Raw genomic sequence first — 17630 nt, forward strand, 5'->3', positions numbered from 1 at the left:
CATTCGCGCCAAACGAACGTATGACGTATGTTCTGCGTGGCCCGGCCTCCGTCTTCCTTGTTTTCAAACTGAGTGGGCGTGTGTGATTGGTTGGCGTGGGGGCCACGAGACTAACGGTCGCGGGAAAGCCGCGGAGTCTGAACGGCAAGAGCTGGGCTACCCTGGGCAGCGCTAGCGAGTGGGTCCGCGCGGAGCCCGCAGTGGTGCGGGGCCCGGAGGAGCCTGGGGTGGCGCCTACTCTGCGCCGATAGTGGCAGAGCTGGGGAGCGGTCGGTGTGGGAGCGGCCGCGTCTCCCCGTGAGCGGGGCCCGTTCGGAGCCGGGAGCGGCCCGGAGCCCTGGTCCCGCCATGAGCTTCGTGAGCTTGCAGCAGGCCGCGGCGCGGCGCGTCTCGGTCCGGCGGGCGGCCGCCCCGATCCGGCAGAAGCTGCTGTTCCCGGCCGGCAGCAGCGACTGCGAGGAGGAGGACGAGGAGGAGGAAGGGGGCAGCAGCGGCAACAGCACCGGCGAGGACTCAGCCTTCCAGGAGGCGGACTCGCCGCTCTCGGCAGCCCGCACTCCGGCGCGGGGCGAGCCGCCGCCGCTGGAAGAGGAGGAGATGGAGCCGGCGGGGTCCGCGCTGCCTGGGGAGGAGGAGGACTCATGGGAGGAGGAGGGCTTCGGCTCGTCCCCGGTCAAGTCGCCTGGAGCCTACTTCATGGCCGGCTCGCCCTCGCCGCCACTCAAGGGCCGCCGGTGTTGCGGGGAGTCGCCGACGCATTTCACTGCAGGCGGGTACCGGGTCCGCAGCGAGGAGCCCCGCTCCCCCCTGCTCGAGTGCCCCGGCACCCCGCCCCACAAGACCTTCCGCAAGCTGCGCCTCTTCGACACACCGCACACGCCCAAGGTGAGGGGCCGGGCTCGGGGTGGGGATGGTGCCCTGCGGAGCGGCTGGGGCTGCTCGTGGCACAGCTCCCCTTTGGTTCTTGGTCCCTTAAAGGGCGGCTGGTTGTAACTTGTAGCACGTGTGTGCCCCGTGCTCCAACACAGGGCGTGGCGCGGTCTGTGCACAGGATTCCCGGAGGAGCTGCCTGCGGTGCTGGGTCTCGCCTGGTCCCCCAGCTCGTCAAAGCACTGGGCACATGGGGTCCCGCACGCCCCTTGCTGTGGGCCAGAGCTGCAGTATCCACTCCATTGCTTGTGGTATCTGTGCGATATGGTGGAAGGGTAGTGAGGGGCCTGGCTTTGTGGCTCTTTGTACAGGAGGGGTAGTCAGTAGGCCAGGGGTGGGTAAACTATGGCCCCGGGGGATGCATCCGGATCTTCAGACATTTTAATCTGTCCCTTGAGCTCCCACCGTGGAGTAGGGTCCAGGGCTTGCCCTGATCCGGTCCTGCACGGCTCCTGGAAGCAGCTGGCATGTTCCCCCTTGTCCCCTACACATAGGGGCATCCAGGGGCTCTGCACGCTGCCCCTGCAGCTCCCATTTGCCTGGAACTGCAGCTAATGGGCAGGCTGTAGAGGCGGCGCCCAGAGCTGCCTGGCTGCTCCCTCTGCACAGGAGATGGAGAGGGGACATGCTGCTGCTTCTGGGAGCTGCTTGAAGTAAGCGCCACCCAGAGTCTGCACCCCTGCTACACCCCAATCCCCTGCTCCAGCCCTGAACCCCCATCTGTCCTCTGAACCCCTCGGTCCCACCCCAGAGCACCCTACTTCACACCCAACCCGTCAGCTGCATCTCCCCCCCAACCTGCCCCCCAATACACCCCAACTCTCTTCTCTAGCCTGGAATCCTCTCCCACACCCTGAACTCATTTTTGGCCCTACCCCAGAGCCTGCACCTCTAGCCGGAGCCCTCACCCCCTCCCCTACCGCAATTTCGTGACCATTCATGGCCCACCATACAATTTCCATACCCAGATGTGGCCTTCGGGCCAAAAAGTTTGCCCACCCCTGTAGTAGGCGGATCATGGGCATGACTTCCAGATGCTTTTGAATGGGTTGTGAAACCTCTTTATTCACTTATTATCGTTGTGGTGGTGGTGTGAAAAATTGTTTCTCTAGAGTCTGATTTCAGCCGTGTTAGTCTGTATTCGCAAAAAGAAAAGGAGTACTTGTGGCACCTTAGAGACTAACCAATTTATTTGAGCATAAGTTTTCGTGAGCTACAGCTCACTTCATTGGAATGCATCCGATGAAGTGAGCTGTAGCTCACGAAAGCTTATGCTCAAATAAATTCCTTAGTCTCTAAGGTGCCACAAGTACTTCTTCTCTCGAGCCTGGATCTTGACTATACCTTGACCAAGAAATTTGGACCTTGTATTACAGTAAAGATCCCTGCCTAATACGGGCTAGAACCAGCCCACCTCCCTGAGAGAAAATACTCTAGGGCAGTGCTACTCAAAGTGGTGGTCCGCGGACCGGTGCCAGTCCACGAGCCGTCGGCTGCCAGTCTGTGCGCACATTGGGGGAAAAAATGCCAGTCCCCCACATCAGATAGCTTGAGAAGCACTGCTCTAGGGCACTAGAACTCTATTTACTGGAAGAGCAATGTTGTTGGCAGGCACAACATGTTGGATGTCAGGAGGGTGGTGGGTTAGAAGTATTAATACATTTGCGTTACACTTCCACTTATTTCAAACTTGTTGGTCTTGTTTGGTAGATTTGTAATAAGAACTAACAATACTCACAACAGAGACCAGGTGGGCAAAGTAATATCCTTTATTGGACCAACTTCTGTTGGTGAGTGAGAGAAGTTTTCTAGCCTCACAGAACTCCTCTTCAGGTCTGGGAAAGGTACTCTGAGCTAAATGCAAGGTGGAAAAGATTGTTCTGAAGAATTATTCTACCTTGAATATGTGCTAACTACTTAAAGCTAAACAATCCTTTCCACCACTGTTCCCTCTAAGCTGTGCGCACGCACATGGCAAAACTCGCGCGCACAAAAATATGCACAGAAGCACAGCAATTTGCACAGAAGAAATTTTTTGCACACACGGCCTGTCAAAAATTCGAGGGAACGTTGCTTTCCATCACCTTGCATTTAGCTGTGATGTTCAGAGTACCTTTCCCAGACCTGAAGAGGAGTTCCGTGTAGCTGGAAAGCTTGGTCTCTCTCGCCAGCAAAAGTTGGTTCAATAAGACACCTCACCCACCTTTCTCTGTAATATGCTGAGACCGACATGGCTACAGTCACTCCGTATAATACAGTTGGGGTAAGGATAATGATAGATTTGTTTCCTTTTAAGCGTAAGGAGTGAATTAGAACAGAAAATGGTGTTTTACAAACTCTTCCAGCAACATCTGGCTCCTTAAATATAGAACTGCACCAGCAGAGGATAGCTGATGCAATTTGACAGGGAACCTAAACAAAAATAAACGAACAAAACATAATGCCCCATGTCATTCCTCTGTCTGGGATTAAAAACAAAGTTGTCATCTATGTTTCCAGTGCCACTGCCCATTCTAGAGCAATCCTTACATAACATACTTGGTTTGCCTGTAACAAAAAAAAAAAAAGTTGGCGTCTTTTCCAGGTCCTGCCCACAAATTGTCCGTTAAGATTATGTAACAGATTAATCTGGTCTGTTTGGTACTTTTTAAAATTCATATTTTAAAGTAGGTGATCAGCCTTGCCTGTTGGTTTGCCACTATTTTATTAAACATCAGAAGAGTTTTCCAGTCTCACTTTTTGATCTTAGAATTGTAGTTCAGTAACTGACTTTGTCATTATAAATATGTATGAGCTGTTAAATGGATCCAGTTTAATCCAATGTGGATTTTTTTAAAAAGTAGTTTTTGTAAAACAAGTTCTAAGAGTAAAAGGCATATTTCCAGTACTTCTAAACACTGCAGTGGACATATATATTGAAGTGACACTGAATCTTTCTATCATGGTTATCTGAATTTTATCTGTTGATGCATTTAAATGTTCTATCAGCTTGTCTCCATGTTTGTTAGACAGCACCATGTAGTTTGTTTCCATTGTTTCTGTTTTGTGGGTATTTGACACATGAGCGAAACTTTGCTTGTGGGGGGTGAAAGGGGAAGACCTAGAATTTATAAACTACAAATGGCTAGGGGGACACTGGACTGCTGAAATATGATCAATTTCAAAAGAATATGTAAGCTGTTTCAAACTTTTAAAACAATTATTCCCATGCCAGACTTCCAAACCAGCTGTTGCTGCTTCAATACATGGAAATCTGAAAACTATTTATTTGGAAACATACTATATAAGTATGAAATTGGCTAGTCTTCTAATTTTCTGTGCTAAAAACTAATGTATATAAGTAATTAAAAGTAAATAGTCTTACTTGATTTATTAATTATTGATAAAAGTACACTTGGGGAAAAAACACTTTTAATCTGAAAATGTCTCTAATGGTAACAGTAGATTGATCAATCATGTAATTAATACGATTACATAGCATGTAAGTGTGACTTAAGTGTCAATGCTTGCTTGTATCCAATACAACAGGAAACATGGTTAGTGGGTGATATATGCCATTGAACTCTAACGTGTTTGAAAACTCAGAATGAGAGAGAGAGCATGCATGTGCCTGCCCAGGTCAATTCTAGGGATTGCAGGTCATGACAGGCGCTGGTTGAAGCCTTGGCAACTTGGCTATAACCTGTTCTCCAGTCTTTCATCTTCCCACCTCTCCCCTGCAAAGGAGGCTTGATTAATATATTTGACTGGTAGATTGCCCTCAGCTTCCAAAAATATTAGAGTTGGGGTTATGGAGAGATTGGTTTTACTTCATTTTCAATAGGTGACCTTTCTTCATAGTGAAAACCTCTCTTGGATTGAAGTAAATTCTGTTACGGTATTTGTGTATAATATGAACTTTTCAATTCTGAATATTTAGAGGACACCCATATATTTTGTGCATTTCTAGTGCCCCATCAGTATAGAACTGAGCACTAGTACTGCTAATCTTAGATGTATAGGGACTAACTTTTTTATAGAAGGCAGAAGAACATGAGAATTTTATAGGCAAGTCATAACAGGGCTTTATTGTGCTGCTGTGTAGCTGAGCCAATAATGTGTGGTAATTTAGTGTTTAGTGGCTCAGAGTTTAGCATGTTTCTATATAGTCATGCTTCATGGTTTTTTCTGTTGAAAGAGAATCGTGTTAATTGTTCCATCCTTCTGTATGGTCTTATCCTGACTAAAATGTGGTCACTTTTAGTTGCCAGCCTTAAAAATGATTAAAATGTTAGCAATTGCCAGAATAAAGATAAACACTATGTCAGTACTAAAGCTTAAAAATTCATATCCATATGATTTACATTGGACAAATTCATTCCTATTAAGCAGCTCTTATGCTAATTAAACAGTAGTCATCATTAATAACAACTTTCTGGAAAACATAGCTAAACGTGCCCAGTTATGAGTAGGGCCCTACCAAATTCGCAGTCAATCTTGGTCAACTTCGGTCATAGGATTTAAAAAAATAAAAATCAGGGCTTAAGATATTTACTGTGAAATTTCAGATTTGTTATAACCGGGGGGGTCCTGACCCAAAAGGGAGTCATAGGGGAGTCGAAAGGTGGTTATAGTGGGTTGCATTTTTGCCACCCTTTTGTGCTATTGCTGGCGGCGGCACTGTCTTCAGAGCTGGGTGGCCGGTGAACAGTGGCTGCTGGCCAGGCGCCCAGCTCTGAAGGCAGCACTGCTACCACTAGCAATGCAGAAGAGAGTTGGCATGGTATGGGAGGGCCTTGGGGTGGGGGGAGGGCAGGGCCAGACTTATGGGTGCTGTGGTTGTTGGGGAGGTTTCTGTGGTCATACACCCGCCTCCACACACAGCAGGCCCAAGGTCCTTTTAACTCCTGAGCGCCAGAGCGATGTGCCTGGAGTCAGGGATGGGCAGGGATGGTGGTGCCCTGGCCAAGGGCTCCTACTGTATGCCAGGCTCCAGCTGCTGGTTCTGGTTGGGTTGGTGAAAGAAGGGACTTCCTCTTCCCCTGCATGGGCTGCTCCCGGGGCTGGGTCAGACCCATCTCCAGGAACATCCCCCAGCTTCAGGAAGCTCTGCGGCTGCTGACTGGGACCCCAGCTTTGAAGGCAATGCTGCCGCCAGCAGCAGTGCAGACATAAGGGTATTATGGTATGGTATTGCCACTTTTACTTCTGCACTGCTGCTGGCTGCAGCACTGCCATCAGAGCTGGGTGGGCGGCCAGCATATGCCGCTCTCCAGTCACCCAGCCCTGAAGGCAGCGCAGAAGTAAAGGTGGCAATACTGTGACGTGACCCCCAGTTTGAGAAATGCCAGTCTTCCCTGTGAAATCTGTATAGAATAAAAGACCAGATTTCATGGGGGGAGACCAGATTTCACAGCCTGTGATGTGTTTTTTGTGGTGGTGAATTTGGTAGGGTCCTAGTTATGAGTATCTAAAGTACTGATGAGCCTTTTTGTTTTTTTGTAGAGTTTGCTTTCCAAAGCTCAAGGAATGGGCTCCAGCTCAGTTAAACTCCGTGTAGGATCCCTCTTCATGAATGTTGGGAAGTCCGAAAAGCAGGATGCTGTTATGAGACGGACACCTCATGTGAACATTAATCCCTTTACTCCAGACTCACTGTTCCTTCAGACTTCAGCTGGACAGTGTCGTAGAAGAAAGAGAACACATTGGAATGAGTGAGTAACTCATACTTCTTTATCAAGCTTATTTTAAACTATTTTTAGTTGTAAAAAAAAAAAAATATTGTATTGCTAAATTTCCTAGGAAATCTCGTTAGTTTTTTCCCTAAAATCAACAGATGCAAAATTTTACATTCTGAATTTAATAGCAATAGGTATCTTCAAGGTGAATGACACCCAGAAATATATTTTCTGGGTTGCGCTGGGGTACAGTGTGATGTGCATGACCATAATCTGCAGTGGGATTTGTCAGATGGAAGGTAAAATCGGTTTAGAGAATCCTTGGATTAGGAGAAGAATTAACAGGTGAACCATGTTGTCCAGACACGGATTTGAGTTAGGATGGGAAACCAGGAACTGTACAATGAGTCAAGTAGTAGTAATGGTTGTCTTGATTCTGCTAGATAGAAAGCAGAAAGGGGGGGTGATAGGATGGACATTTAGCAGTGGGCATCAGCTGCAGCAGTTGTTAATCTTCTAGAAACAACAGACAAATATAAGCAAGAAAGCTACATTTTTTAGGTGGGTATTACCTTGTGTGATTTCACATTCCAGACTTTTTGGTTTGGTATTCCATTAGCTTGGCTTTGATAGAATGTAAAAATTGGAATTCTTATTGTCTGTCTTTAAGATCATCAAGACTTATTTTTTCAATAAATAAATATATTTCAGCTCTTGTGGGGAGGACATGGAAGCAAGTGACGGAGAGCTTGAAGATGAAACTATCAGACCTGCCAAGGTAACACGCTTATAGCTTTGTGTTTAATTAGTAGTGTGTATTTGCAAACCTAAGTCTGTCTTTTTTCTTTTTTAATCGCTGCAGCGGATCACAATAACAGAAAGTAATATGAAGTCACGGTATGAAACAGAATTTCATGAATTGGAGAAGATTGGGTCTGGAGAATTTGGTTCCGTGTTTAAATGTGTAAAAAGACTTGATGGCTGTATCTATGCTATAAAACGGTCCAAGAAGCCCTTAGCTGGCTCAGTTGATGAGTGAGTATGTGTGTGATTTTACTAAAAGCTAGATACTAACTCTTGGTTGCCTTTTTACTTTTTTGCTTCTCACACATGAAGGGTTCCGGTGTACACATTAAAATGAGACTTTCAGGATGAATATAAGTTTGCATGTGTTTATCTGCTTTACAACTAACACCTTAAAATAGAAATCTAAAACTAACTTTTCATCAGTCTTTCTGAAGTTAAAGGGTAGTATTGTGGTTTATGTGAAGTGGGAAGAGAGACTTGGGTTCTATTCCCAGCTCTGCCACAGGCATCCTGTATGATCTTAAGTAAATCACTCTAGTCATCTATAAAGTAGGGATAATACTTCCTTCCATTAATGCTATATATGTTACACTGATGTCTGTAAAGCCCTTTGTGACCCCTGCTGGGAAGGCTTCACAGAAGTGCAAAATGTTAAGTATTGCTCTGTGTCCAGTTTTGAGTGAGGGATAAAGTAAAGTAGGCTAGTTTCTTTTTCTGGTTCTTGTGCACTTGCACAATGCTATTTAGTTTACACCACTCCAAGGGAATGCTTAAATCCAAAATACTGAAGTCTTTAAAACATAAATTTATGGTACTGTTTGTTCACAATCTTAATTCTTTCATCTAACCGATAAATGTTTAGTTCCCTTTTAAACTTTGGACCAAAAGATTGTATCATCAGGAGCCTTTTCTGAAACTGTTCAATGGCAGGCCTTTAGAAATTATGTCAATGGTGTTTTAAAAGCATAGTGAATTTGCAGCCACTTCTTCCAGCCTCTCTAGTCTCTACCAGTGGTGAAGGCTTGGTTGTTCTTGAAGTGGAACCATACAACCTGATCTACAACAAAAGCTTGTATTTTAGTATTTTACCATGGTTAATCTTTTTATAGTATAATATAAATTATTTTAAAACTTAAATACTCAGTCACTGACGTCAATGCAAATGTAACTTCAGATACCGCCCAATTAAATCTGTACATTCATTAAAAGACATCAGCCTTAAGTTTATAATGGCAAGGTGAATTGTTTCTTCTTTTCAGTGGTGAGTGGTGTTAGATCAGTTGCTTGATAACAAAGCAGTATTGACAGATGAATACCCTTTTTCAGGCTCCGTGTTAACGTGTCTTTAAGGCAGTAGCCATGTGACCACTGTATAAAGATCACATGGGGGGGGGCGTGTGTGTGTATGTAACATATAATAGCAACTTCTAGCAGACCTAAATTTAGATATTCTGAAATAAATTTAGACTATCACTAAATATTTGTGTTTTTGTTTTGTTTTTTTAAATTTATTTATAATAGGCAGAATGCTTTAAGAGAGGTCTATGCACATGCAGTTTTGGGGCAGCATTCTCATGTAGTCAGATACTACTCTGCCTGGGCAGAAGATGATCACATGCTTATACAGAATGAATATTGTAATGGTAAGAAAAACCTGTTATCAGTCAACTAGAAGACCTACGGTTCATAGCAAAAGTTGCCTGTAGGGTTTGAACTGGCAGGTCTCTCAGGGGCATTAGCCTGGGGTGGATGGCACTGGTTGTAGGAGATACTCTTTTCTAAATGTGAAAGAGATGGAGTTATACACATGTGCAGTCCCTTTGGTAGGACTATTTTATATATCTAAAAACCTGAATCACTAAATTTGATCAAAAAAAATACTCCAATAAAACAAAACTCTCTAAAAGAGAGGACATAGCAAAAGGTTCCTCCCCTTGCACATAACAGTTGGTGAGCCATGGGGCTGCTTGACTACTCCCTGGTTGACAAAGTAAATATTGCAGAGCATAACCATTTTTTCTAAGCAAATTAATGTATTCCTTATGGGGAAAACATTTTTTTTAATTTACTTTGGACATATACTGCTATTATACTACTAGGCCCATACATGCTGAAGCACAATAAAACAATTACGTTGGCTCAGTGCCATGAGCTGACTTCCTAAATGTGAAAAAGCCAACTTAAAGAACTTTTTCTCAGGAAAATTCTGTGGTGTCTTACCAAAGTCCCTTAAATGGGTTTAAAACAAAAAATTAGATTAAGTGACTTCATGCAAAGAAAAAGTGGACAGCGTTCAAGAAAGGTCATGCTTAAGGAGGACATACTCAGTTCTCCTTATTTGAATTTAATACTGTTCTTGTGTGTGTCAACTCACCAGCACAGACTAAATCTAAATCTTTGTGCTTTAGGGTTAGATATTCAGTGCCTTTTGGTTTTCCTTTTGCAGATAACTGTTTCCCTCTCTGTTTTTACCACAATATTAACATGGCCATATCTTCCAGAGCTCTTACGCTGAAGAAAACATTCTAATACAGATTATATGGGTGGCATGGCCTCTAGTTCGTGGCTGTTTGGGGCAGTTTCCTCACTTGGGATCCCATGGCAACTACAGTGATTGCTTACAATTACTTTACGTGTATTTCAGTGTAGAAGCTGGGAATAAGAGGAAAGAGGTATACCATGGGACCATCCAGCTCTCTTTAGACCAGTGTTTCTCAAACTTTTGTACTGGTGACCCCTTTCACATAGCCTCTGAGTGTGACCCCTTCTTATAAATTAAAAACACTTTTTTTATATATTTAACACCATTATAAATGCTGGTGGCAAAGCGGGGTTTGGGGTGGAGGCTGACAGCTTGTGACCCCCCCCCCCCATGTAAGAACCTTGTGACCCCCTGAGGGGTCCCGACCCCCAGTTTGAGAACCCCTGCTCTAGACCACCAGCAATGTTTGGTGGTCCACGAACCACGTTTTGGGAATCTCTGCTGTATGGGAAACCTTCTTCGTTTTACGTAAAACACTTGTGGAAGAAGGTAGTTGACATATTTTGGCTTTGTTTTAGGTGGCAGTTTAGCTGATGCCATAAGTGAAAACTACAGAAATATGCGCTATTTTACTGAACCCGAGCTGAAAGATCTTCTACTTCAGGTGGCTCGTGGCTTAAAGTATATTCATTCAATGTCACTGGTACACATGGATATAAAGCCTAGTAAGTATGTAAACTATTGTACTCTATTGAAATTATATTTACAATTTCTTTAGATGGTTTAGTCTGTTGCAGAAAAATAAGCAGTCAGCCACACCTCAATAACTGTAAATTCTTTGTGGTGGTACACAGACCATCAAAGAGATCAATTTTAAAATTGGCTAGCATAATTAAAGTGCTTTTAAGTTTATCCTGCATCATTTCTGTGGAACCAAGTTTGTTGACTTGCCAAAAAATTCGCTTCTGTCCCATTTGGTGGTTTCTGCTCTCTAGTTTGTCTTACTCTAGGAAATGGTATATAATGAACCCAGTTTCTTTATAAATACAGTTGTCTGAGAAATCAGATGAGGTAAAATTTAGATCTGGAGTTGTTCCTTACAGTTCTTCTTCTTTGCAGGTAATATCTTCATATCTAGGACATCAGTTCCAAGTATGACATCAGAGGAAGGTGATGATGATGACTGGTCTTCTGACAAAGTTGTATTTAAAATAGGTAAGGCAAATGCTGCACGCTTAAAGATCAGATGATACAATTCATTTGGTTTCTGAATAATAACTTTTCCCCTTAACTATTCCTTTTAGGTGATCTTGGTCATGTAACTAGAGTATCTAGTCCACAAGTAGAGGAAGGAGATAGCCGTTTTCTTGCAAATGAAGTTTTACAAGAGGTAACAGCATTGTTTTGCTAATTGAAGCTAAAATAAGGTTTAAGTCTGCATGATGTCTTTGCAGTTTTTTTATTTAATCACCCACAAGTAGAAATAACTATTTCAGTTTTGTAAAACGTGAGGTTTTTTTTCTAAATGGCTCACCTTTTGGAATGTGAGAGGATAGATGCTTGGGATGTCTCTATTTCCAAATTAGTCGTATGTCCAGTTTCTGTTCTGGTGTGGATATTCACAGAAAGTTTAACTTTTTCTTTGCAGAACTATACTCACTTGCCGAAAGCTGATATTTTTGCTCTTGCTCTAACTGTTGTGTGTGCTGCTGGTGCTGAACCACTTCCGACTAATGGAGACCAATGGCATGAAATTCGACAAGGAAAACTGCCTAGAATACCACAAGTTCTTTCTCAAGAATTATTGGAGTTATTAAAAGTAAGAATTGTTGTATGCAAATGGCTCCTTGCTTATTCTGATACTGTAAGTAGTTAGTGTTTTTAAACATGAATCCCTTTTCTTCAAGGTTATGATTAGTCCAGATCCAGAGAGAAGACCTACAGCAGTGGCTCTGGGCAAGCATTCAGTGCTACTATCTGCTGCCAAAAAGAGTGCAGAGCAACTTCGGATAGAGCTGAATGCTGAGAAGTTCAAAAATTCACTCTTGCAAAAGTGAGTGCAAAGGTTCCTTGATTATCAGGCATAATTATATTTGTGACAATTTGTGTTTTAGGGTGATGAAATTTATACCCTTATTTCAAATTTTAAGATTACTAAAGATAGGACATAAGAGCACAGTAACTATACTTGCAATAAACCTAAGTCTACTCTTAAAGCAGGGGTGGGCAAACCTTTTTTTGGCCTGAGGGCTACATTGGGGCTCCAAAAATGTATGGAGGGTAGGGGAGGCTGTGCCTCCCCAAACAGCCTGGCCCCTGCCCCTATCTGCCACTTCCTGCCCCCTGACTGCCCCCCTCAGAACTCTTGACCCATTCAACCGACCCCTGCTCCCTGTCCCCTAACTGCCCCCTGGGACCTCCCGCCCCTTACCATGCAGTTCAGAACAACAGGAGCTCGCAGCCGCACTGCCTGGCCAGAGCCAGCCCTGCCACCCAGAGCGCTGGTGGCATGGTGAGCTGAGGCTGCGGGGGAGGGGGGACAGCAGGGGAGGGCTGAGGCCTAGCCTCCCCAGCCCGGAGCTCAAAGGCTGGGCAGGACAGTCCCGTGGGCCACATCTGCCATAGTTTGCCCACCTCTGTCTTAGAGCCTTTAAGGAGACTCTTAAGGGGCCAAATATATCATAGAAACCTAAGAACAATAGCAATGTTTGCATAACATCCTAAAAAACTAATTGTTTTTTAAAGAAAAATTTCCTTTGCAATATTTTGATATAATGAAGTGTCTTTTACATTTGGTTTTATTTTTTGCTGATGAAATTGTAAATAGCATAAATAGTGCATAGCACATTGGGCAAGTTTTTCAATTGTAATAATCAAAGGGTTTTAGTAAGGGGTGGGTGTGTGTGTAAGTGTGACTTAGAAACTGAGATTCCCTTTAGGAAGAGTATTAACCCCCTTAATCCCTTTGAGCTGGCTGTTAAGTCAGTCTCTAAATTATAGACAAGAGATGGAAGAATTATGGTGACTGTCGACATCTGAACCTCTAAAGGCTAGAAATCTTAAGGTGGTGTGTTGCAAATGATGCGCAGAAACACAGCGATTAATATAGATGCCCTTAGTCACTTTTTCCCATGCCTTCCATTTTTCATGCCTTCCACCAGTCCCTCTTGCAGTTGTTCCTCTAGCCTCTGCTATAGCTGGTACAGCTAGAGGCAGACTTGCTCTTTTGGTTGGTTACACTCATACAGTCTCCTGATGAATGACACTTACTTCCTCCTTTCTGCAGTCAGTCTAGCAGTCTGCAGGCTTTTGCTGAAAGACAAATTCTGAGCACTGAGACTTTCATGCAGACAGGCAAGTGGGGAGAGGAGGCAAGCTTTCACCGAGTCAGCGGTTGCTGGGAAGGACTTCTGGATCTAGGAACAAGCATGTCATGTCCATCATTCTGAAATGGAGGGAAGCTTAACTAGAACATAGATGACTACTTTAGAGGAATTCCCTCACAAGGCAAACTTTTTTGAAATCTGATCAGGAAAAATACTTGGCAAAATGTTTGTGGTCCAACTCTTAATTACTTCTTCCATGACTCAAAACACTCAATCGTCACCTTGTGGATATTACTTTGTACTATACAAAAGCAGGCTTAAGTGGAGGGAACCCATTTGAGGGACGCACCCAAACCCTCTTGTCCCTGGCCTCTCCCTTAAAGAGGGGAAGGGGTTCACTTCTCCAGATTCAAAGTATGGCTTCAGGGGAGCATTTGAAGCATGTTCCAAAATTCTCAAAGTATTATCAGTAATGGGGAATATTAGTTGTCTTTCACATCCTTCCCTCACCCTTCCTGGATGCAACTTTTTTTTTAAAAGTTTAAAGTCCTATGGTGTCCTTGATATTCTTTTAAAGCAGGGGTCTCAAACTCAATTTACCTTAGGGCCAATGCCAGTCCTCAAATCCTCCCAGCGGGCCAGTAATGTCACTCATGCTGCCCAGAACCTGCCCCCAAAAACTCCACCCCCTGAAGCTCCACCCTCCAACTGCCTAAGGCTCTGGGAGGGAGTTTGCGTGGGGGAGGAGGTCTGGGGTAGGGTATTGGGATGCAGGCTCTGGCAGGGAGTTTGGGTACAGAAGGGGTGAGAGGTTGGGCTCTGGGAGGGAGTTTGGGTGCAGGAGGGGATCTGGGAGGGAGTTTGGGTGCTGGGTGTGGGCCCTGGGGCAGGGGTGCAGGCTCGGGGAGGAGGTTGAGGGGGTGTGGGAAGGGGGTGCAGGCTCTGAGAGGAAGTTTGGGGGTGGGGGCGCAGGCTCTGGGAGGGGAGCGGGGTGGGCGGCACTTACCTGCCTCCAAGGCGGGGCAGGCCAGGGGGCCTCCACACGCTGCTGCCCCCAGGCTCTGCCCCCAGAGCTTCCCATTGGCCGCGGGGGCAGGGAGCATGTAACCTCAGCCCCACTGCCCAGAGCTGAAGCCGAAGCCTGAACAGCACCACGCAGGGCTGAAGGCTTCAGGCTTTGGCCTTGGGCTACAGCAAATCCAACACCTGCTCTGGCGACCCAGTTAAGACAAGGTCGTGACCCACTGTTTGAGAATTGCTGAGCTAGAGCATTTGAGTTTTTGCCACCCTGTCTAAAGAGGATACAGCAGAAATAGAGGAGATTCAGCGATGGTTGAAAGTAATGACTATGGACATTATAATTTTATATGAAAGATAATGATTAAACAAAGGAAATAGAGAAAGTAGATGGAGAGCTGCTGCTATTTTTTTCTTGCAATATAATATGGGGATATGCCTCAAAACTGATAAGTACTTCCACACAATGCACAATTAGCCTGTGGAACTCATTTAGGCTGAGAACATAGCAGGATTCAAAAGTGTTGGACGTTTTATATGGATAGTGGAAAAACACCAGTTACCTTTTTAGGAAGTTGGAAATTTTCATCCTTCATGGCATGGACCAACCTCTAACTAATGTAATTTTAGAGAGAATTTTCCCTGTGGTCAGGTTATTCTACAACTACCTACTTGGGTGGATGGGGGTGGGGTGTGTGGGGTATATACACACACACACACATTTTTGTAACTTCTTCCAAAGCATTTGGTACTGGCCAGTGTCAGAGATGAGATACGAGACAGACTACCAGTCTTATCCAGCATGGCAGTTTCTGCTTTCTCCTCAACTCAGTCTTTCAGCCAACTCAAGTTGGACATGTTAAGCAAACTAGAGATTCAGGTATAGTGCCTATATTGGCCTATAGAAGGAAAAGGACATTGGTGGCATTTTTGGGCTGTTTGTCACTGATGCCATTCTTTTGGGGGGCAGTCTGTTGAAAAGAAAAAACTTTGGAAAACTTCAGACCACAAAGATAGCTTAACAAGGGTAGCTAGTCTTGAGGATGAAGTCTCTACACTTAGCACTCTAAAAGTTGGCTAGTTGTGGACATTTTAAGGTCACCTTGTACTGGCAATTAACTATTAGTCTGTATTATTTTAACTGGGATACAAGGAAGAATTAGATACATTCTTTATTCTACCAATCCAATTAACCATCAGTATTATGGGTTTCTTTTGGTTACCCTTTTCCATGGTAAGATTAAGTAATTTGTTCCATCTCTTAGTTATCATTGGTGACCAACAAGCAGTTGAACTGACACATCTCATTAGGTTAATAAAAGGCCTTTATGTTAATTAACTCTATTGTTTAGCTTCTGTGTATGTAGTGGTACTTGCTGTCATAGCTATATTGGAGTGTTGGCATTTACAGAAATGTGTTTTTAAAGGTTTTAATAGCTACTGATTTACAGTTGCATATAAATTTTAAAAAATCCGTGGGTATTTTATTTGAGCATCAACAATATACATGGTTCTGGAACTTCCTTCCTGTTTCTCCCTCCAAGTAAGAAAATTTAAACATGATGCAAAAATTGGATCTTGAACTTTCCCTGTTATCTCCTGAAATGAATGGAGACACCAACTGGGCGGTTCTGCAAATTGCTTTATAATGCTGCCTATGCAAATCCAGATAGGTTGTGGCCTGAGACTGATCAAGAGTCTTATATTGGATGGAAATTTCTTGATTCTTCTCTTTCAGAGAACTGAAGAAGGCACAAATGGCAAAAGCTGCAGCAGAAGAGAGGGCACTGTTCACCGACCGAATGGCAACTAGATCTACAACACAGAATAGAACATCTCGACTCATCGGAAAGAAAATGAACCGCTCAGTTAGTCTTACTATATACTGAAATATCCATTCCAAAAAAACCTGAGGAGAGACTATGAAATCTTCTTAATGGATTGAATTTTTCAGGAGTTGAAGGAAGAATTCAATTTCTGGTTTCTTGCCCAGTCTTCAATCAGTGTCTCTAGTTTTACAGAAATAACTTTTAGGATTTTTAATTGCAAAATACAGCAAATTAGCTGTATTAACAATTGAGATATGGACTCTAATATCTGGTCTATTGAAAATGTTGGATGTTAATCCATAAGCCTTTCAGTTACACTGTTAAATGTTACATCATCCCAGGGTTAACCACTATAGTGGTGTGCTGCTTTTTAGTGTTACTACATTGTAACAAAATATATTTTCCCTAATAATCTTAAAAGGGCTTTATTGAAATTAGACTGTCCTTGGAACAGGGAAGGAACGCTGAGGAGACTGGTTTAAGGCCATTCAATATACCTGGTGTCAGGAAACTTTTTATTGTGAATTTTACTTGTCTGTTCAACTGGGAGCACTTTGTCGGCATAACTTAAACCATGGATAAATAAGCCTGTGGAAGTATATGCCATGTGAAACTGCTGCTATTTTAGTTTTTTGTCCTTGCTGTAAACTGTAGCATTAAAACAATCATTGTTGTGTTAATAGGCTTTCTGTTAAAACAATTATGTGAAAAATATCTAAGCTGCCTTTAGTGAAAGCAGCATTTTTCTTTAAAGCTAGTGCATTGTGAACTAAATGCACCAATTTTATATTTGAACTTTGTATTAGTGTAGTGCAATTGTTAATGTCTCAGCTATTAATGTTTTTGTAATTTTTTAATAAAGTTCTCTGAATGTTGGGGTTTTCCTCTTCTCCCTCCCTTCAGTTTCATGTTTGTATGGCTATTGCATATTTTTGTTGGAGTACCTGTACATACTTGTGCTGTTTAGTGTACGTATTTTGGCTGTTCAATGTTCATGTACATAACAGTTTGATCTTGCTCATAGTATACCATACTAAACTGCAGTCTGGGATGCCAGAAGACTGAATTGAATCTATTCCAGTATAAGTTCTGAACTGAATACAATTTGGCTGTGTAATCACTTTTTCTGTTACTAGTTAAAAGCTGACAGATATTGCCAAAAATGGAATTTGTTTGTTACTGGCATGTCTCTACTCATTAACTTTGATTTAAACAATGTTCCCCGTTTGTGTTTCACTTATTTGTATTAGTATTTAATTGGAATATTAAAAGTCAAAGGTTGAGCTTAATAGTGTCTAATATTTGTTTGGCTTTAAAGTTGTGGAAATAAAATATCTATACTGTAGTATATCATGGCTACTACCTACTTCAATGGTCCTACCTCACTTACGGAAAGCCTATGGCTATGGATGCTTATCACAGGGGAGGAGTACAGCAATGCTATCCACCTCTCTGCAGCCCACTATAATTTGAGAAATGGTGTCTGTAAGCAGTGCAGCCAGGATGGATGGAGAGAGGCTGAGGTGACTTTTGCAGCTGTGAAGCTGGTCTGAGCAACAAGTGCTGAGGTAATTACTTCAAT

At 43.4% G+C, this 17630-nt stretch overlaps 1 protein-coding gene across 1 annotated transcript; it reads left to right on the top strand.

Moving 5' to 3' along the window:
• Nucleotides 1–86: 86 nt before the first annotated feature.
• WEE1 (WEE1 G2 checkpoint kinase) lies at nucleotides 87–17256 on the top strand. The gene is made up of 11 exons (XM_074956936.1): nucleotides 87–885; nucleotides 6415–6623; nucleotides 7299–7365; nucleotides 7450–7622; nucleotides 8916–9037; nucleotides 10455–10601; nucleotides 10996–11091; nucleotides 11181–11266; nucleotides 11525–11695; nucleotides 11784–11929; nucleotides 15958–17256. The coding sequence occupies exons 1-11, from the start codon at nucleotides 349–351 to the stop codon at nucleotides 16106–16108; spliced, it is 1905 nt and encodes a 634-aa protein (XP_074813037.1). The 5' UTR covers nucleotides 87–348; the 3' UTR covers nucleotides 16109–17256.
• Nucleotides 17257–17630: the final 374 nt, after the last annotated feature.

Source organism: Natator depressus, chromosome 6 (assembly GCF_965152275.1).
Source record: "Natator depressus isolate rNatDep1 chromosome 6, rNatDep2.hap1, whole genome shotgun sequence".
NCBI classification, from domain to species: domain Eukaryota; kingdom Metazoa; phylum Chordata; order Testudines; family Cheloniidae; genus Natator; species Natator depressus.

What these genes read in the sequence shown, in the direction of transcription:
- WEE1 (XM_074956936.1), top strand. Translation starts at nt 349, where the DNA reads ATGAGCTTCGTGAGCTTGCAGCAGGCCGCGGCGCGGCGCGTCTCGGTC. An exon ending in ACACACCGCACACGCCCAAG is followed by an intron (nt 886 to 6,414) that starts GTGAGGGGCCGG and finishes GTTTTTTTGTAG; the next exon opens with AGTTTGCTTTCCAAAGCTCA. An exon ending in AAACTATCAGACCTGCCAAG is followed by an intron (nt 7,366 to 7,449) that starts GTAACACGCTTA and finishes TAATCGCTGCAG; the next exon opens with CGGATCACAATAACAGAAAG.